At 40.1% G+C, this 21,313-nt stretch overlaps 2 protein-coding genes and 2 long non-coding RNA genes across 4 annotated transcripts; 3 read left to right on the top strand and 1 right to left on the bottom strand.

Moving 5' to 3' along the window:
• Nucleotides 1-349: 349 nt before the first annotated feature.
• On the top strand, nucleotides 350-1,632 carry LOC145448670 (uncharacterized). The gene is made up of 2 exons (XR_013917997.1): nucleotides 350-459; nucleotides 1,189-1,632. It is a non-coding gene; the product is annotated as an uncharacterized LOC145448670 (long non-coding RNA).
• Nucleotides 943-2,983, bottom strand: LOC145448669 (uncharacterized). Its single transcript, XR_013917996.1, has 3 exons — nucleotides 2,562-2,983; nucleotides 2,329-2,487; nucleotides 943-1,155 (listed from the first exon to the last, which is right to left on the bottom strand). It is a non-coding gene; the product is annotated as an uncharacterized LOC145448669 (long non-coding RNA).
• Nucleotides 2,984-13,490: 10,507 nt separating this feature from the next.
• LOC145448833 (small ribosomal subunit protein uS17m-like) lies at nucleotides 13,491-13,922 on the top strand. The gene has a single exon (XM_080327286.1). The coding sequence runs from the start codon at nucleotides 13,491-13,493 to the stop codon at nucleotides 13,920-13,922; it is 432 nt and encodes a 143-aa protein (XP_080183412.1).
• A 799-nt stretch (nucleotides 13,923-14,721) lies between these two features.
• On the top strand, nucleotides 14,722-17,589 carry LOC145448570 (epimerase family protein SDR39U1-like). The gene is made up of 6 exons (XM_080326982.1): nucleotides 14,722-14,844; nucleotides 14,904-15,013; nucleotides 15,960-16,045; nucleotides 16,105-16,229; nucleotides 16,286-16,435; nucleotides 17,157-17,589. Exons 1-6 carry the CDS (start codon nucleotides 14,823-14,825, stop codon nucleotides 17,558-17,560), a joined length of 897 nt encoding a protein of 298 aa, XP_080183108.1. The 5' UTR covers nucleotides 14,722-14,822; the 3' UTR covers nucleotides 17,561-17,589.
• The last annotated feature ends 3,724 nt before the right edge of the window (nucleotides 17,590-21,313 follow it).

Here is a 21,313-nt window from a genome sequence, read left to right as displayed (position 1 = left end):
CGCATCAGCATGGTATGTCCAAATGAATGAATTTCTGACAACTTTTCGGATGAAGCAACTATTGCTGTATTATCCTTAGTCGTATACTATAGGATTGTCGTAGCGAATAGAATCTATTAGAGGAATATTGTGTCAGGATATGTGTGGTATCCATTATGTGGCGTTATATGCGTTCTATTTATGGAATCGACATTTGTATATAGTAGTCTACAGTCTGTATCATTATCTAGCAAATTACTGTTACACTGGACACTTGTCTGCATATTCAATGATCATATTAATATGATACGGCTGAAATCGTCATTTTTTGTTCTAGCTCATGTATTGTATCTATCAGGATAAATACTGCGCTAATAGCCTGCGTAACATGGAGATGGCTACCCAGACCGTTCCTGGTGTGCGCTTTTACCTTTCCCAGAGCCAATGACATGCATGGAAGAATGTAAAATCTGGATAAAGGCATGTGGACTTCCTTGTAGTCATCTGAATTCTCATTTTATTAAGAAAATGACATATCTATTATTGTACCAAAAATATTGAATCGTGACATAATCTAGAATCTAGATCAGTGGTTCCCAACATGGGCGATTTGGCGGTCTAGGGGGGCGAAAATAACGAAGGGGGCGAAAATGGACAAAGGGGGCGAAAATAGCGAAGGGGGCGATGACGCGTCAAAACGGCTGACATTTTTTTATTTTTTATTTTTTTTTTAGTCAACCCAGGGAAATTTAGTTACAAAAGTGTGTCAAATTAGACATCGAGCCGAAAATTTGACCCTTTTTTTTAGTCAACCCGCCGGTGATTACAGGTTTGTGCCCAATTTTCGGTACACAAAATTTGGGGGGCGATGATCGGTATTGACCTTGAAAAGTGGGCGATAGGTCAAAAAGGTTGGGAACCACTGATCTAGATGAAACAATTCTGTGTTTCAAAATGAGTCCAATCTGAAATGCAGTCACACTTGATGCCACAATCGACTTGGTGTGTGTCTCGTTTTATTCCACTCCAGTTTTGTTGCTTGATGGTGTGTAATGTATTGAAATTGTTGAAAACAATATATTCAATAATGAGACGAATAGTTGAAATTGGTAGCGGTGATACGTTGTACGAGTCGGACGAGTACGCCTTGATAGGTGCCTGCACAGCAGTATTGCTCTGTAAAATAAACATATTATATATTTTGTGCAGGCTTGATGGATATCTTTTATGAAGCTGCAGAAAGAGGAAGTCGATGGATAAAACGCAAGAAAATCAAATTTCTGGAAGAAGTATAGAAGCACAAAACAGTAAACTCGTCCAGGAAAATTACAAATTGGCGGACAATTATTGCTAGTGAAGTTCAGTTCTCAGAGGAGCATCATAATGTCAAAAGATGCGGAGAAGCTGAAATTTTATGCTAGACTACATTAAATTCTTTCTGAATTGCCCGACTTATCCTACTGACATCAAATTTATAGTATTGCTGTAAGCATAGTATTTAACCATTGGGTCAGCCATATGTAACTGCTTCATTAAATCGCGATTTGGCCATGTAGATATGTGGTTCTTAAAAATGCACCATTTGCATTCATTCATGATTTCTCAAATCTAGAATGATTATTGACTGTCAATAAATCACATACAACTTTGAAAGGATTGATGGATTGTGGTACACTTACTTTTGTGCAGGAACTATTTATAGGGAGCATTTAAGATCGAAATATTAGTTAAATATGTGGATTCGACAAGAAATGTAAGAAAATGATGGAGTTCAGCTATGGTGAGCCAGGCAATGCTATCATGGCAGAAAAGGGATTCACCATTGAGTCTGAAATCAAGAAATTGAATCTAGATTTAAATATTCCTGCACGTGATTTACACACCTTCAAATGCCTGAGCCAGACTGTTCCACAACAAGAAAGATGGCGAGAGAACGTATTCATATTGAACAGCTGATCGGAAGAATCAAGGAGTATAAAATTTTGTCTGGTGTCATACTATGCAGCATTGTGTATCACAACTAACCAAATATATATGGACTAATTGCATACTCTAATTCAAGATTGAAAATTAAAAATGAATGACGCAGCATATTCGGCAATTGTGCAAATTCAGTTCCATTGTCAATATCGTAATGCCTAATAGCATGCTACGGATCGTAATTGCGCGGTGCCATGGTCAGTCTGTACCAACAGTACATGTCTAAATATTCCAGTGGTGTGCATTATTGAAGCTCATTTAGATGCCCAATTTGTTGAATGAACAATTCTCCAGATGAAAATGTTCTAGGATTATTTGTGTTTGATGGAATGTTATAAAACTGAAGACACCAGATACACCAAAATCTACCTTGAGGCAGGAGTTGATCGGTTGCGAGTACGGTGGAGAGATTGCTTGTCAATCACGATGGAGCTCACTGATGCTGATGCAAATCACAATATAGTCCTTTTAGCTTCAGGTGCTGGATTGTCTTAATCAATGCATATGCATGAGAGCATATATCAGAACCTAATATGAAAATAAATCATGGTTAAAATATCTATTGAAGGAGTCTCTGAAAAAATGTCTTTTTCCTTACTTACCCTGTCTTACAAGTGCAAGACGAATCAATAATGGATTTTCCGAGAACGTGTATTTCCATTGAGTGTGTTATCTCACTTTTCCGCAAGTTGCCATAACATTGGCTGTTCACTAGAATATTGCTTCTAAAAAGAGTGGATTGTCTCCTCAATCTTTATCCCTAAATCGTGTGCATAGCGCTCCATGAAATACTTCGTAGCTTTCTCCGCGGTGTTAGAAGAAGATGCTGTTCCACTCAAATCCATGAATTCGATAGAATCTCCATAGCTTTCAAGTTTCATAATCAATACACAAAAATTGTGATGTGTGGCAGCAGCTATATTTTATAGTATATATATTTCTGAACATGAGATATGCTTGAAAATTTTGCTCGAGACCTGGAGCCTATGAAATCGTCAAAATATGCATTACCACAATCCTATAGTATAGTGTACAACAATCGTCGCTTAATCAGAAAAGTTGTCAAAAACCCGTGCATTTGGACACAGCACGCTGGTGCGTACTTGCCACCATTCATGTTCATCCTAGATTAAAAGCTGCAACCACATACTAGCTCTACGCTATTACTATTCATTAAGGCCAGTCATCCCCAATTCAACGTAATCTTGCTTAAAACCTACATTTTTCAACCTTTTTCCATAAGAGCTCATAGTAAGCTTGCCCGGGCTTGTTCTTTGTTTACATCCTGCTGCAACCTGATTGGTTCGTGTCAAAGGTCACGTAAGTGTCTATTACAGATTCAAGAAGTCTGAGCTATCGCGGCGATTCCTTCAAAAATCACTAAGAGACAAATCACTAAGAGACAAATGACTAGCTGAACACATGTTTGGTAACTGCATACTTTCCAACACCAAACGGAACCATTGGTCTATTGCCGACGGCTAAATGAATAGGAGAAATTTTTGCTTATGACATCACAATCAAACGGTGTACACTATTACACTTGAGATAACATCGTACTATACTGCTCAATGAGCAGTGCTCATTAACCTGTGCGTCAACCTGTACTGGCCCATAAACCTGCTTTTGTGATAGCTAGCCATCGGCTCATTGTAATTCGGATCTGGTACACCCCTGTACACCCCATCCGAGTGGTACACCCTTTGCAAATTCTGGTACACCCTGGGGTGCAGACATGGGGTAATCGCGATTAGTAATCGTAATCGATTACGACGATTACAGCATTTTGAAGTAATCGTAATCGCAATCGATTACATTCGAAAAAAATCCGAAGTAATCGTAATCGTAATCGACTACTTCACATATTTAATCGATTTCTTTGTGAAATAACGATTACTTTTTATTTGTACGAGGACTATGACATAAACTGAACATTCGCGAACAAGGAGATATTATACCAGGTTTATTGACAGCATCAATGTCAGATTTCCAAACGCCACTGCTCATTATTACGTCAGAAGTATTGGCTTTGCTATTGCGTAAGAAGTATCCACTCCACACTTAGTAAATAGATACTCGATGTAATTGTACACTGTACATTGTAGTGTAATTTTAAGAACACTCGCCATGCTGGGTATCAGGTTATCAATACACTGCAGACGCCACTGCCTCGCAGCAGGATAATATTCACCACCCTGCCTAGTTTCAAATAGTAACTCATGTATTGATGTTTCGGTATGTTTAGTTAAAAATGCAGTTTGACCGCTGTTGCTTGGCGAGTAGTAGGCCTATGTACGTGCGTAATTACACCGGACAAAGATATAGCCATTCACTGACACAACTACTTAGCCTGGATTGTAGCTAGAATCAGTAGCATAACAGCACTTCGTCCCCACCACGTCAATTTTCAGGTTGATGACTGAATCTCGTCAGTAATATTGGTGATCGCATTATATTACTATTCATTTTTAATCCTCTCTCAGCCCCGATGGTCACATTTACCCATAAAGCTGGGAGCACGTAATTCATAATTTTTACATCTTGTATGTTGTTATAATTACTCTATTTTAGTTTCGTGATCTCTCGTCTGTTATATAATCAAAAGATGTTGTATAGTCGCCCAAACGTATCAGACCGAAACTTTCGTGGGACACGCACATAAATTACCATGTCTTCATTCCTCTGTGGGGGTCCCGGGTGACATTCGTATTGTGGGGCTCCGATTGGAAGGACAGGACTATTCGTCACGCCCATCTAGCGTGGCTATTGACAACGGACACATACCTAGCGTTTCGGCCTAGGTCTTTCTTTTGTAACACACTTCGTGAAGTCGCATGTTGATCGAAACTGCATATGTCTTTTGGAGTGTCGTCACTGTCGTGACGCGGTAATGACCGGTACCGCAATGCCTATTCATATGAATCAGACATGCTTCTTTCTTTGGGGAGACGTAAGCATTTCAAAATCAAGCTATCTAGAGACATCGAATCGCGAACCTCGAAGAAAATTTTCAAGTCTATTAAGTCTCTCAAAAACTACTTCATAATTTATGTTGATTTACGAAATACTTTTTAGTAGGGATGGTGTGAGAGTGAGGTTTACGTTCGCGTACTGCATGTAAACCTCAGAAATCTACAGATTTCACGTTCACAAACGAGCCTTCGTAGGTTCTGCACGTAGGCTATTACAATTTTCCACGTCATTATTACATATTTGGTTTAAATTCTTAGCATTTCAACTTCAGGCCACTCTATGCAAGGCGCTGGCAGCATAAAAAATCAACACTAAACGATCATACAACTTGCCAATCTCTAAAATTTTCCATGCTTTGTTACAATGGTTTGCTCGAAATATTCAGCTTTCCTATTAACTCTATGCTGTGAGATTAACCCACAATCACGCAACATCACGAACGAAATACAGTATATGTATAGTGTCAGCGAATGATGCTTATTCAACCAATATTGATATTGATATGAAGAATACGTCGTTCTCTTACGTAAAAAATCCAGCAGGCGTCCGGTCTCGATCTTGATTGGCATAAAAAAAAAACAAGTCTGTGGATTACGATCGGGGTGTTGGCTAAGGCGGTATAACTTTTTTATTAGCTAATATCGGTAGCAAGTATAGAATCCAGTTTTACACTTTGCTCAATATCAATGTCGCAATAGTCGGACACCGAATACATTGTCCGGTCTGTCCTCGTCCATTAAGGCGTAACCTTATATCCCCTTGCAAGTCCTCGTCAAAATTGCCGGCAAAGCGACGGAATATATATTGATTTTATGGGATTATTATAGCATTTGATTGCTCAAGTTGATATATTTTGTGAATTTTAAAAATTCAGCATGTACTTCAGTATTGTGGAGTCGAAGCCGGAGTCGCTTCCCAGATATGTAGAGTTGGAATTACCAATGTGACGACACGTGACGTCATAAGGTTAACGTTCGCGTGCGCACAGACAAAACCTTTCAAAAAGGTTCGCGTTCACACGAATCTGAACCTATCAGGTGTTCCCACCATCCCTACTTTTTAGTCCCCGTCGAGCTCGTTCTTAACATTATTGGGGTGCGAAAGTTACGGTCGTGACAAGAATAGCCTACAAATCGGTGGGTGCTAGAAATCATCCCTCAAGTTGGACAATGGACCCATTATGACGTAACAAGCAAATAACGTATCATATACAACGAAAGTTGTTTACACATTTTAGGCCTTCTGTCGCAATCCTTATATTGCCTTCCAAATATCTTCTAAGATTGGTTTTAAGAAGCAAAATTAATGTAATCGTGAGTAATCGTGATTACTTTTCCAATGTAATCGTAATCGTAATCGACTACTTCCTGATTTTGCTGTAATCGTAATCGTAATCGCGTGATTCATAAGTAATCGTAATCGCAATCGATTACATTCATGAAGTAATCACCCCATGTCTGCTGGGGTGTACGACAACCCCGGTTGAAGAGCACTGATATAAATCACTATGATACCGCATTTGACTGCTGAAATATGTGTTCATTTATTGAATGCCACTACCAGTGAAAGTGTTGCCTCTGCAAATAGCTGTCAGTAATGCCTTGGACTATGTGTGCAATGTGCATAAAGCATTTTATTGTTGTTTCAACTTCTACCATGTCATCCGATCGGCTAACATATCATGCTTGTACGGCGGTATACCTTTTCGAATGATGCCCCATACTGAAGCTTTGTAATAAGTACCGTACCGGCACAGTTTCTCGCTCCGAGAAAGACGTACTGTACTCGGTTAACCTTTTCCCACCCCATGATGACGTAGCACTCGTCTTATAGTGAAAAAGTGAGATTGTCGCTAGTGAATATTGTACGTGTGGCCTACGCTTTAAGCGTAACTGAAGTAACGCTGCGGCGGCTATTTTGGGAGCTGATTGATTCATTGGCAACCATACATCATAGCTTTGTAAAGGCTATGCAGTATGCATACATATGCTACTATACTATGCTATGCTATGCTATAGACGATTTCCAGCGCTCTGGCGCCAGTAGTGTATGACTGGCCAAGTTCAGAACCAGCCACATTTTGCTCCCCTAACGAGGTTATTCGCCGACGTTTCTGAATACCGCGCCATTGGAATGTGAGGAAGCCGCGTATATATAAGGTGATTTATTATTAGTTTATGCTACTATCTTGTAAGAAGTTCAGCTTGGAACGGTAAAGAACGTAGTTCTTGGCTTCTTGTTGTCGCGAACAGATGCATGGCTACCGGTGTAGCCTATGCATATTCAACAGTTTTTACGTTTGTGGACATTGAAACGTTGGCACTGAAATTCACCTGATCCGGAAATAATAGATTATTAGCAATGTACCGTCGAAGTTTCGCGCGTGCGCAGTGCTTACACGGTCACTGCCCACAGAAAATTCGATTTGCGCACAAAAAATCTGAAGTGAGGACCATTTTTTTAGTCGTTACGCACTGTTGTCCAAGGCTCTGCGCAGTAAGTTGGTGAGTGTGCGCAGACTCGTCAAAAATTAGAGGGGACATTGATTATTAGGCTACAAAATGTTTGTAGAAAAAATGGATTTCAGTATTCTCATTTTCTTAGACACAGCACCGGTACATATTAATTTACTGTGTTCGTTTATTGGCATTAATGCTGCATGAAACTTATTTGGAGATGATTGCCTATCTTGATGTGGCATACCCAAAACGGCATAACAATATTGACTCCTATATGCTCATTCAATCTTTATAGTTTGCAAAGAATCCAAAGATGAAGACATACCGTACATGATTGCAGCCGCAAGTGCCTGACTGTCAGCATTCAATGAAGCTCCATCGCATCGCAAGGCATCTGATTTTAGTAGTGAAACTATCGAATGTAAACAGTCTCTCAAGACTCTCCCGTTACAATAACAGCTGAATCCATCGACAATGGCGAACTCGAACTGAAGGACGTACATTTCACGACATAATGATCTTACTGGTCTAATAATTGATTTTCGAGCGTAAAATTGACCTGACGAACACTCTGATCCTGATGAACCCAGGGGATGCTCGAAAACCACGGATCTGGGTGAAAAAAAAACAGGGGTGGCCTGTCTCACTAGCTGAAACAGCTTCGGTGATGGTAACAGCATTTAATCGAGACAGAATGGATGGGGTATCTGGGTTTGACGTGCGATGGCGCAGTTACTGCTAAGACTGAGAGTCTTAAAAAACCACTTGGGGATTCCCACAAGATTAAGAGACGTCTTTCAGATAGTACTTTTATGTAAACTGTTGTCAGGTATCGTACGCAGCTCATACTGTAGAATAAAATGATATTCATGGTCCCGATATTCTTAGTTATATTTATATTTATATTCCTTCAATAAAATACTAGTTCTTTTGTGATAACTATGTGTGACTTATGGTATCGATGTTGCCTTGAGACTGGTATTGAGTTGGCGAGCCCTGCTGTACGAACTGGTTGGATCTGTCTCTATGAGTAGGCTATATAGAAAAATATCCACGTCAACACAGTCTGTCATGCAGAGATTCTCTTCACTCGTTTGTTGCTCGACTGAAATCTTTTGCCACGGAAATTTAGATGGGACAGAACGATATCTCGTATTCTGCCAGGACAGAGCCGAATCTGTCTGCAGCAATGCGTTAGCCAGATGTTATCATCGCGGAATTGTCTTCCATATACTTTTGTATTCCGAGAGCTCTAGTAATGTAAATCACTGAGACAAGCCTGATATCACTATCGTGGAAATGTCTTTCATAGACTCTTATATTCTATGAGTGATTAAGAAATGTAAATCACAAACTACAGACATATTGACAATTTATTGCTTCGTCAAAAATAAATAAATTTGACTGGAAATCATGAAATCACATGTAAAGGTCTTATACTACTCGTCGCAACTATTGCAGTGGACTAATACAGTGCACTCATTTTTATAGAGGATATAGCTCGGTGGAGGTAACAGAAGATGAAACACAAATGGGAGCCGAGGCAATAATAATATGCAGATTGTCATAATAATATGATGTTTATGATAGGAGTATGTGGAAATAAATGGTATAAATAACAAGTTTCTCACAAATATGCCAATGTTACACAAACCTTAAATAAAATCCTTTCCACAGTAACCTCTCCTATGTTCCAACGTAATACAATCTTTCTTTATAGCTTCTTGTCCTTTGCGATGGAAGCTATATGCAGGCACCGGCACATATAGATCTACAGCTATAATGACCTACGTTACGCCCCTTCAGAAGTGATGGGGTATCAAAACCTCCGATCCGACATCTGGCCAGCCTTTCGTAACAATGGCGCTACCCATGCGCAGCCAGTGGAAATCGTCTTATCAGAGTGTACTCAAAGGTGGTGTGGACACAGAAAGAAATTCTCTCGTTCACGCTTCACTTGGGTAGTCAAGATTGTTATTTTCGATCCGTTTCAGTATACTGACTCAGTGCAAAAGTCGGTATTAGTATATGTCGATTTTGACGATGTTTCATATTGATATGGGTGACCAGTTTTCGTATGGTATATCTGGATGATGTGATCTAATACTGTACCAAGTTTCAAGGTCCTCACTTCATGATTAGGGCAGTAATTGCGTTACCGAAGTCAAGTATGCTATTGTCGATCCGTCTGAAACAGTGATTTGACGCAAACGTAGGTATCGGTATGTGTTGATTTTGACGATGTTATATACCGAGATTGGTCACAAGATTTGGTATGGTATATCTTGACGATATCATGGAACACTTTACCAAGTTTCACACTCAATGATTAGGGTGGTAATCGCCTTATTCAAATCGACTAAGTATAAGTGTGCGCGGCCTACGCATTGCCGATTTTACGCAAAACTCGCTATTGATATGTTTTGATTTTGAAGGTATTCTATACGTAGTTAGCAGACAAGATTTCGTATGGTGTATCTTTATTATTTCAGCTAATCATGTACCAAGATTCAAGTCTTTCACTCATTGATTAGGGTAGTAATTGCCTTATCGAATTCGAAAATGCCTAGGTGAGAGTCAGACTGAAACTAGGCTACGGCATAACAGATTTTACGCAAAAGTCGCTATTGATATGTGTTAATTTTGACGGTGTTCTATACGTATTTGGGAGACAAGATTTCGTATGGTTTACCTTGATTATATCAGCTAACGATGTACCAAGTTTCAAGGCTATCACCATAGTGTCCTATATGGTGTCGACACAAGCAAATCGCACGGTTCAATGAAATTGTATCACGTCACAGTTTCCATTTGGCTACAGGCAATTTGACGGTGATTTTTGACCGACTTGCCTAGCATTAAATTTGATGAATCGGGCATCAATCGAAAGCTGACGATGTACTGCTTGCAAAAATATAAATTTTATTCCACTCATGGCCCTGGAACCCCCACAATCAGCCCCAAATTATTCATTGTCGTGTAGATTGGCAGTGTGACGCAACAATGCTGTCTGGCGAAACGAGAGACTAGCTCAAGAGCAAGGATGCGGCCGAGCGGCGAGAGTGGGATCAGCTGACGTCGCGGCAATAGCAATGTGCAACCGCGCCACAGAGAAACGCTGCGCTGTTGATACTTTCTCTATGCGCTTCGGAACAAGCGAGCACACACCAACCTTTCCTTGACTTGTAAGGGTAGAACTGGGTCCACAGAATGTATTAGGGCCATACCAATTTTCGCGCAATATCTTTCAGCTGATAGAGATATGTAGGCTACGTCTAAGTAGTCTACATTGGATATGTCAGATTATTATGATATCGATTGCCCGCTTGTTGCGTAGGGCTCCAGAGATGCGTGGCGCTGTTGATACTTTCTATAGGCGCTTCGCTAAAAGCGAGCACACACCAGCCTTTTCTTGACTTGTAAGGGTAGAACTGGGTCCACAGAATGTATTTGGTCCCTACCAATTTTCGCGCAATATCCTTCAGCTGATAGAGATATTTCTAGTAAGAAAAATATACTTTCAAGTAATAAGATTCATTCAAGACAGCAAATTTAGATAATGTAAATATATCATATTGTAGTAATACAACTACAGTGATGAGTTTTCACTCTAGTCCCCATAAGCACCACGTCGGTGACCTTGACACCAAATTCCGAGTAGGCGAAACAGTGCAAACTCTGTTGGGCCGAATGGACAATGGACATTCAGTTATTCACAGATGCCAAAAAAATAATGCAAATCAGTTTTACGTAAGTTACATTAGGAATATAAATACAGGCTACAGAATGAATATAATTCAAATATCTGTGATACCACTGTATTACTTTTGACGCAAAAGGTCCACGGCATTAAAAAAACTGTTTGGTGATTGAAAAATGCTAAACCAAATTCCAACGTCAACGTTTATAGTGATATCAGATATATTCCAGTGAAAACAAAGGTATGAATTTGGTGGTAACATTTTGGAATCATTTGGCACGTATGGCCCGCAAGATTTCTAGTAACGGATTGAATCCGGACAGCGATACCAGTTTAATTCGACACTCCTGCTGTTAAACTTCATTCAACAATCAACATTTTACCTGCTGCATTCGCGAACCAAGTCCTACCCATACGGATCAAATAAAAGCTTGTAATGTATGCTCATGCTCAATGCTCCTTGCTCATACTTACTTAACCATAAAAGCGACTACAGAAAGTATCGACACCCGCCATCAACAGCGCGACATGTCTCTGGAGCCCTACGCAACAAGCGGGCTAAGGCAATCGATATCATAATAATCTGACATATCCAATGTAGACTACTTAGACGTAGCCTACATATCTCTATCAGCTGAAGGATATTGTGCGAAAATTGGTAGGGCCCTAATACATTCTGTGGACCCAGTTCTACCCTTACAAGTCAAGGAAAGGCTGGTGTGTGCTCGCTTGTACCGAAGCGCATAGAATAAGTATCAACAGCGCAGCGTTTCTCTGTGGCGCGGTTGCACATGCACATTGCTATTGCTGCGAAGTCAGCTGATCCCACTCTCGCCGCTCGGCCGCATCCTTGCTCTTGAGCTAGTCTCTCGTTTCGCCAGACAGCTTTGTTTCGTCACACTGCCAATCTACACGACAATGAATAATTTGGGGCTGATTGTGGGGGTTCCAGGGCCATGAGTGGAATAAAATTTATATTTTCGCAAGCAGTACAGCGTCAGCTTTCGATTGATACCCGATTCATCAAATTTAATGCTAGGCAAGTTGGTCAAAAATCACCGTCAAATTGCCTGTAGCCAAATGGAAACTGTGACGTGATACAATTTCATTGAACCGTGCGATTTGCTTGTGTCGACACCATATAGGACACTATGCTATCACGCATTAGGGTAGGGTAGTAATTGCCTTGTCCGAATCGACTATGTATAAAGGTGTGCGCTAAACTAAAACTAGGCTACCACATAGCAGATTTTACGCAAAAGTCGCTATTGATGTGTGTTGATTTTGACAGTGTTCTATACCGAGTTGGGAAACAAGATTCCGCGTGTTATATCTTGATTATATCAGCTAACGTGTCAATTTTCAAGGCTGCCATTCAATGATTAGGGCAGTAATTTCGTTAGCGATGAGTACACCCCAATCCTTGAGTTACAACCCTAAAACTTGAATCAGTGTTGGATGACATCATGAAGATATACCATGCGGAAAAATGGACACCGGCCAGTGCCGGCTTTTGCGTAAATTCTGTTATGCGGTAGGCTAGATTCGAGAGGCCAGACGCTGCAGCTGCATGTCTCTACATACACGGTCGACTTCGATAGCGAAATTACTGCCCTAATCATGAAGTGAGGACCTTGAAACTTGGTACAGTATTAGATAACATCATCAAGATATACCATATACAACATCTTGTCACCCGTCTCGTTATGAAACATCGTCCAAATCAACATGTACTAATACCGGCTTTTGCACTGAATCAGTACAGAAAACGGATCGAAAATAACAATCTCGACTACCCAAGTGAAGCGTGAACGAGAGAATTTTTTTCTGTGTTCACACCACCTTTGAGTACACTCTGGTCTTATGCTGATTGAATGTTTTCCAATGTCAGCACATGTGGCGCTAGAGCAGCACTGAAGAGCAGAGATGGGCGGATTTCAAAATTTCGAGATCCGAATCTATCCGGATCCGGCTGGCAATTGGAAATTCAGAGTCCGAAAATATCCGGCTGGTGAACGTCCGGTTTGGAATCCGAAAAAATCCTGCCAGAACAATGCTAATTAATCATATTGCAGCAAAAAAATCCGGCTAAAATCCGACCGTCACCCTAAATTCAAAATCCGGATCCAGTCCGGCCAGGTAAAATATCATTGGAATCCTGCTCCGGCTCCGGCTCCTGAACCGGACTGTGGCCATCTCTGCTAAAGAGTGAAAATAGCTAGTACTTTTGCAACCGGGGAACCACCTGAATTTCCTGCGAATATTGCTCTATTGTCGGCGTGCTGGCACGGGACTGATATTGCATGATTCTCTGATTTTTAACAAATGAATTACAATATACGCTATTAACAATGCTTAGGCGGTATTTTCCCGACAAAGAAAAGTTTGTCTCACTAACAATGGCGGTTGGTAAGGTGCTACGGAAAGAAGTAAATCATCGAGCAGCCGTATCGGTCAACCTTCATCGTATGAACGATTACCTCTGCTTGTACTTCCCCGAGAAAAGCACACTGGAAGTTTTCGATCCTGAGAACGATTGCGACGTCGGGGACGTAGTCCTAATCAGGAAACTTCCCGAACTTCGAAATAACATAGAAACGCATAAGATAGAGCGAATTATACATAAAGTCGGAGCCATTATTGATCCTATGACGGGCTTTCGAGTCGAAGCGGACGAATATCTGCCAGGCTGCGAGTTAGATCCGGCTGCGAGAGAAGAACTGAAGAAGGAAGTTTCAAAGCGAGAATATGTACCTAAATATTCCTACGAGGTGGATCTAAATTCATATAAATGGGAATCAAGAAATTTAACAAGGACTGACAATGACTAAACGCCGATTGCTTCACGCATGATCCATGATGATAGTATGCTTACTTGATTATTGCACCGTTGCTGTTGAATCGAAATTGTGATGGATAGACCTGTATAGGTGATGGATGCTATGCGTATCTTCTAGTACAGAGCTTGGCAAGCTTTTTTACTGAGCGTACCACTTTCAAAATGAATTCTTTGTCGCGTACCAGTCATCAGGAAACAGAAATATTCAACCTAAAAATTTTATTGCAACTCGTACACTTGAAGGTCACTAAAGCGTGCCCAGTAAGAAAATAACATGCATGTAAAAGGGATAACTCGATTTTGTTCCATATTTATCAGTAATCTGTGATTACTATAATTCCGAACTGAATTCCAAAAATTTGCAAAGTATGCCAACTTTTCCCAGTCGCTGAACACTGTTCTTAAAAAGACTCTGTCCGTACTTGCAGTGCCTACAGTCACAGATGAATAATACAATCTTATGCGTCAACACACTAGCATATTCACTTAATTGTGTGTTTCGAGATGCTATCATGCAAAGTATAATCATGTTCAATATTGCTCTCTCGTGGTTGTTACAAATTAAAGTGTCAGATTGCAAGTTGGGTTGTCTGCTTCTGTATTTTCCTCTTTTAATAATAATACAGAATGGATCGTTAGAACTTAAGATTAGATGGAGCGTTGAACTGATTTCAGCACAATTCGGGCGTAATCTTGATTATGCTTCTGCACTAAATTGTAATACCCGGTAATGTGTTGAATTTTGTTGTCCTTGTTTATGTGAAATAATTACTCTGCACTGTCGGTTGCCTCATTATAATTGATGCTCAGTTGTTCAAATCTCTTTTCAGATATTTAAGCTATGGTTAATTGATCGTGGCAGAATGATATAATATCTGCAGTGCGGAAAAGAATGTCACAAACTGTTTTGATAGGTAACATAATGAGGAATTTTTGATTCAGGCTGACTGTATTCTGATATCATAATGTTCAGGTGGGGGCACTGGTTTTATCGGACAAGCACTCAGCACATTGTTGAAGTCACAGGGCTTCACTGTGAAAGTAATTTCGAGAAAAAGTAATCCACCTGGACAGATATCATGGGTGAGTGTTACGCAACTTCGGATATCTTCGTTTTTTTTCATAACATCGTCAGCAGGGCAATATTGCAAGCTCTTACTTTTTCTATACTCCAGATGCCACAGCTGTCACAGCACAGTGCCCAGTTACCATCAACTTATTATGAAATAGTGTCGTGTATCATCAATCAATCATGCACAAAAAGGGTTTAGCCAATAGTCTATGCTAGCTTTAAGTGGTAAATAGTGGTGTACTGGCTCTGCTTCCTTTGAATAAATTTTTACCCTTCTACCGCTGTTTTCAAAGATTGAACAATTGATAGATTTGTACTTTCTGGGGCATGAAACAGTTGGTGGATAAATTGGTGTCCACTGTCCAGGTATTCATACGAGTGAAATTGTCACAGCTAGGCAGTATATACCTTGTATCATATCAAATATATCACTGATGTATAGAGCATAGATTTCTTATTTAGTGTGCCGATGGTTCAAATCCAGGCTTAGTTAAACAAAGACATGCTCGTAAAAATGGTATAGGGCTTCCTCAACCTCTCAACACTCTAGGCTAGCATCAAGAGTAAAAAGTCGTGAAAATTACCTTGCATGTCCATTGATGTTGCAGGCAAGAATAACCACTCTACCCACCTCATTCATAGAAAAGTGTTTTGGATTCCTTTTCTTAAAACACTATTATTATGCTAGCTGTATACATTATTTGTGATTATACATTTTGACTGTAAATACACTTAAATTGACAAAACCGTGTCAGGGACACATCTTCCCAGACTACTAGAATTTAACACTAATTGCCAGCTGTAATACAACATGTATTGATAGCAGGCTTCAACTCGCGTTATCTTTCTTGGTGCGGAAGCATGGCCAGGAATAATGCATTCGTTTTTGCATGTATGAATGCTTTATGATTTGTAGTGGTCAATTTTCTCAGTGTCAATGATTAGAATTATGTTTAGGGGCGTATAAGGGATGAGGGCTTGCCACCCGGTACTGATGCTGTTATCAACCTGAGCGGTGCGCCGGTGGTGAATCCCATGAAAAGGTCTGATATCTCTTTAGTAGTTATTCGCAATGTTACTTCATATGTGAACCTGTCAAAAGGTTTTCCATCGAGGAGTATAAGCATGAAGTAAGAAGCAGCCGGCTTGATACAACGAAATGGATTACAAGGGCAATAGCAGATGCAGCTATCAAACCCAAAGTATGGATTTCATCATCCGGCGTGGGTAATATTGTCTTTGCTTTAACTGTAGCCCGCAGAATAACTGTCCGTCTGTGTAAGGATATTATCCGACGAGCAAGACTGCGATTTATGACGAGGACAGCCCGGGAGGAATCGATGAGTATTTCGCCACGCTAGCAAAAGAATGGGAAGACGCGGCGAAATTACCTGATCATTGTTCGACTGTGAGACAAGCTGTTGTGAGAATAGGTACGATATAGCAATAATATATCTGATTAATGTTCTCCAAGCCACCGTAGACAATATCGGTTGCTTATAAATAATAATCCAGAACAATGTTCCCTCTAAACTCCGCACAATCACGTAGCCTACTTCTATTTATCCAGAGTACTCAAGTTGCTTTTGATTACTTCACTACTAGACTAGTATTCTCCCACTTCTACTTGACAGTTTTGCCTTTTTATGCAAGACTAGGTGCCTGGAATAGTCACTTCTTACCTAATCGAACATTGTTACTTCTTCTTGTACGTAAGTGGAAATTTGCAATGTTACTTCTACTGAAGTGCCAATGACAACTACTTTGACCAACTCCGGTAATATACATCTGATTAATGCTCCCCAAGCCACCGCGGTTCATTGGTTACACCTTCGTCTGGTCTCGCAAACCAGAATACCTGGGTTCAATTCCCCAGAACGCAGTTACTTCATTGCGACTTGTGAGGATCAGTGAGTCGCTGTAGAGCAACGCCACACTTGGTAGAAGTCGAAAGACGATCTCTATAATGCTCTGTAAGTTTCTGCATTCTCGGACTGTGGAGTAAGGTTGTTATCTTTTGATATTAACTCCAGCCACGCCGTTTTAAAATGTTTCCTTACCCTGATATATCATAATACCTGAAATTGTTGGTTAAATTGAGATTTTGCCTATTTTACACAGTATAGAATTTGAACTAATTTGTCTCTATATCAGGCGCTGTCCTTGGGAACGGCGGTGGTGTCATCCAAAACATGCGTCTCCCATTCTTGATGGGCGTCGGAGGGGCCTTCGGCTCTGGAAAGCAGTATTTTCCCTGGGTTCATATCCAAGACGTAGCCGGTATATTTCATCACATCGTACAAAGCAGAGACAGTTCTGGAATATTCAATGCAGTGTCACCAGGAATTTGCACGAACAGAGAATTCGCTAACGAATACGCCGGGAGCTTGAGGCGACCTGCTTTTTTCACTACACCTGAGTTTGTGGTACGGCGCATGCTTGGAGAAGACTGGTCGGTATTATTGCTTAGGGGGCAAAATGTCGTTCCTAAGAGGACGATTGACTCAGGGTATGAATTTCGTTATCCGAGGTTATATGACGCGGTGCGCAACTTATAGCGTATAATGAGGTTATTATTCTGGTTAGAGAAGTCAGTAGGTTGAATTGGCATTGTGCAGTGCATGATTTGTGACAAGTTAGGCCGTTCTATGATTGTTTCTACTATATTGCATTTGCATATTCATTGTATGATAGTGTAAAGAGTGTTCCCCACCCATTATGCTGAGAAACCAACATAGTTATCCATTTGTCAATGTGTTCTATTTTTAATGAATATTTATTTACAACGGAATCTCCATACACATGCATTTCTATATATCGTCGCAGTGGAATCAAAGTATCTTATGTCCAGTTTTCAAATTTTGAAGCTCCCTTTTTTAAACTTGAAAGAAATAGACTTTTCGAAAATTTTTGTATTTCTTTCGGTCATATCTTAGCCATGGTTATGTCCGTTTCAGTGTATCAAAGTTAATCGGGGTCAATTTATGGCTGAAAGAAGATGAAAACTTCACTCAAAGTTAATTTTCCCAAAATCTGTAAAATGGACATAAGATACTTTGATTCCACTGCGACGATATTTATTGTGTAGTCAGTTGGTTTGGTTGTTGAGGTCTAATTTCAGTGTGCCATGTTGAACTGATTCTATTATGAATTTTCTAAACACCACAGAACTGTGGTGACACATAAGTGTCTATGGGGATAATCCAAAACGTCTAGGTGCAGTTAGCCGAATTTCAGTGTGCCATATGGGACTGGTCCTATCACAAAGTCGCTGCAAAAGTGCGATATTATAGAATAGGGATAGCATATGCTGTTAATGGTAGTGGTGGAAAGGCAGGTATAATCTGAAGCGTCTAGGTCAGGGGCCGGTAAACTTTTGTGTACAACACGCCAAATGTTAGAATATTAGCAACTCGCGTGCCAAACATTAATTTCTGTCATAATCATCGTTCCAGACAAGGGAATCATGACCTGATGTATATGCCGCAAAACATTAAGGACAAAAATATACAACACCCCATTCCAAACTTAACTTTCCTATTATTATACCTGAAGCTGGCAATGGCATCAATTATGCACCCGATGTGACACACCTTCAAACTAAAGCCTCTCGACGACTTGGAGATGTAATAGAACGCAATTCCGTCGTAATTACGAATACGGTTTGACTCATCTGTATAATATGCATCTGTGTTTTTCTATCGTTGATTTTTGGGTGAGTATTAATTTTTTATGATTGAAGTAGTAAAAGACGATTTTTTTCGAGTACTGAAATTATACGCCTATCGCTACTGAAAGTAAATTTATCAACGAGAATTTTAGTTTCGATACTAATTTTCACTGTTGAAGCCTGAAACCTTGATTGGCGGTATCGTAGCATACGAAACATTGCTACAAAGCTACGAAGGTTACTGGACGTAGCACATTTCCGAAGTCATGATTATCGCACAACATTGGCACCATCAAGTGGAATGAGATCGGTATGGTCGAAAAAAAAACTTAAGTATCATTTATGAAATCGATAGCAGGCATATTGTTTGTGGTGGCATAAACGGTACATATTTGCACTTTGACGTATTGCATTCTGTTGTGGCGTCATAATGAGTGATACTCGATTCGAAGCGTATAACGTGATTCAGATTCGAATCAGTCATGTACTCGATTTTGCCCAGCTCTAGTCGCGGGTGATGCGCGACACGACCCGCCCGTGCCTGACGTGTCCAATCGCGCTGTATTTTTTTTTCAATAAATGTGAAAATTGGTGATGTTGGATGAAAAAATAGTCGAATTTAGTAATTATGAACATCTACGATTAATATCAATACCACTGACCAACACATATTTTAATCAGGCAAAGTAAGTAAGAGTGGTTTTGGGAGTTCTCAAGGGCACTGATTCCGAAACCTTAGTTTTTTTTCAAATTGGCTCTTGTTTTGGAGATAATCCATGGTGCTATATTGACCAAAATCTTCCACTTTCGCTGTAATGGCTAGATAGAAAATCAGCTCAGTCGTAGTATAAAGTTTAGAAATTCAATCTACTTATTTTTACACGCAGAAGACTCTTTTAAATCAAAATACAGCAACAGCACTATATTTAGGGGTATCAGATTTATCATAGTTATAGACTTTCACGGATATCATGTAGGCTACATAAATAAACTCCAGTCATGTATATAGGAGTTTACCTAGCTACTCAAATAACGTGGCACTAATTTATTCATTTTTACGGCAATTACATATTGTAAATTTGAAGTCATCAGCTGGAATATAATATTATTCATTTATAGTACAGCACAATTGTTTTTTGTACGATCTTCGCCTGTAATGCAGTTTCTCGAAAGGTTCCAGCAATGGTCTACCATGGTATGGTCGTCACATCTGCCCTGATATCTTCTGTTTTTTGATGTCTCTCAAGTCGAGTCATTTTCAATTCACAACCGAGTCAAGTCCGAGTCCAAGTCATCGAGCAGAGGGTCGAGTCCGAGTCATGGTATTATGACTCGAGTCCGAGTCCAAATCACTGAGATGACTGCTCAGTTTCCGGTTAAAATCTTGTTAAACCCGCTTTGTATATAACACTGTTTGGTGATATCGAATGGTTCGAATTTATAATATACTAATTTCCCTCACTTTTAGCAGTTTCTGGTCGCAGTTTCAAGTACCAGTAGCGATAGAGGAAATCTCAATAGGGTGGTTATACTTTACTATTTTTCGAAATTAAAATGAAATGTCGGTCTTGGCCGTCTGAGTCTCGAGTCATATGACTTGGTTCGAGTCATGCGTAATGACTCGAGTCCAAGTCGAGTCAATATACACAGATTAAGTCGAGTCGAGGCATTTCCGTATTTTGAGAAAATGACTCGAGTCATCAGAAAATCGTGACTCGAGTCTGACTAGAGTCGAGTCATTACAACCCTGTTCCATATGCAGGCGCGAATTTTCGGATCAACTGTTTCTAGCTGGGTGCTTGTGATCACCTAAAAAGTTTTATTTGCTACTTCTTAGGTGAAATTCCATGCAGTGAACTCCTTCCTATTATGAAATCGGAATATTTCACCCGTTTTCGAATCTGAAATCTCTCAAAAATACCAGATTTAAGCTTCTCATTTGATAAGGATACTAGGTAAGGTACTAAGGTATACCCACTTTGTTGACTCGGGCGCGGGATATTATCCATTTACAAGTCAAAAGAAATCAGACGCATACGAGTAGCCTATTGTAGTTGAGCTTTTCAAGGACAAATTTTATAGCTTTATACTGCTCTTGGTAGAATGACCAATTGATACAAGAGAATGTGTATATTTCCGTTGTGCAAAAGTACAAATGTTAGGCTCGACAAACTGTTTTTGACGAACAAATGTTTCGCATCGGGTGATGTTGATATTGATAGAATGACTTAGAACAACATGCGGGTTCTTTAAAGTCAAGCGCAGCATAAAATTAGAAAAAATCTACGATTTTCTTCTTGTTATGTGAAATATGCAAGGGTAAATGCAGTAATTTGGGGCTATTTTAGGAGTATAAATATCTTCTGAACAAGAGCCAATCTGGCAAAACTAATGTGATATTCGCAATCAGCAACCTCGGAAACCCCAGAAATGGCTCTCAGATGTTCTGCCATTTTTCATTTTGTTTACCAGTGTATATCATGGAAGGTGCCTCAATTGCGTCCCCTGCCTCATGTCACTGAGTGAGGTCATGTTCAGCGGTTGGATTTGTAACCCCGTGTCGCTAATTTCAGTGGTCCAGGTTCCGGGGACATACAACTTCCCTGCAAGCTCCTCGTGGCGTAAAGGCAAGGTCGGAAAC

This window comes from Botryllus schlosseri, chromosome 10 (assembly GCF_051294905.1).
Source record: "Botryllus schlosseri isolate E-star chromosome 10, Bs_hap1, whole genome shotgun sequence".
In the NCBI taxonomy this organism is placed as follows: Eukaryota; Metazoa; Chordata; class Ascidiacea; order Stolidobranchia; family Styelidae; genus Botryllus; species Botryllus schlosseri.
Note: the sequence above shows the minus strand (reverse complement) of the source record. Positions and strands in the feature narration are given on the sequence as shown.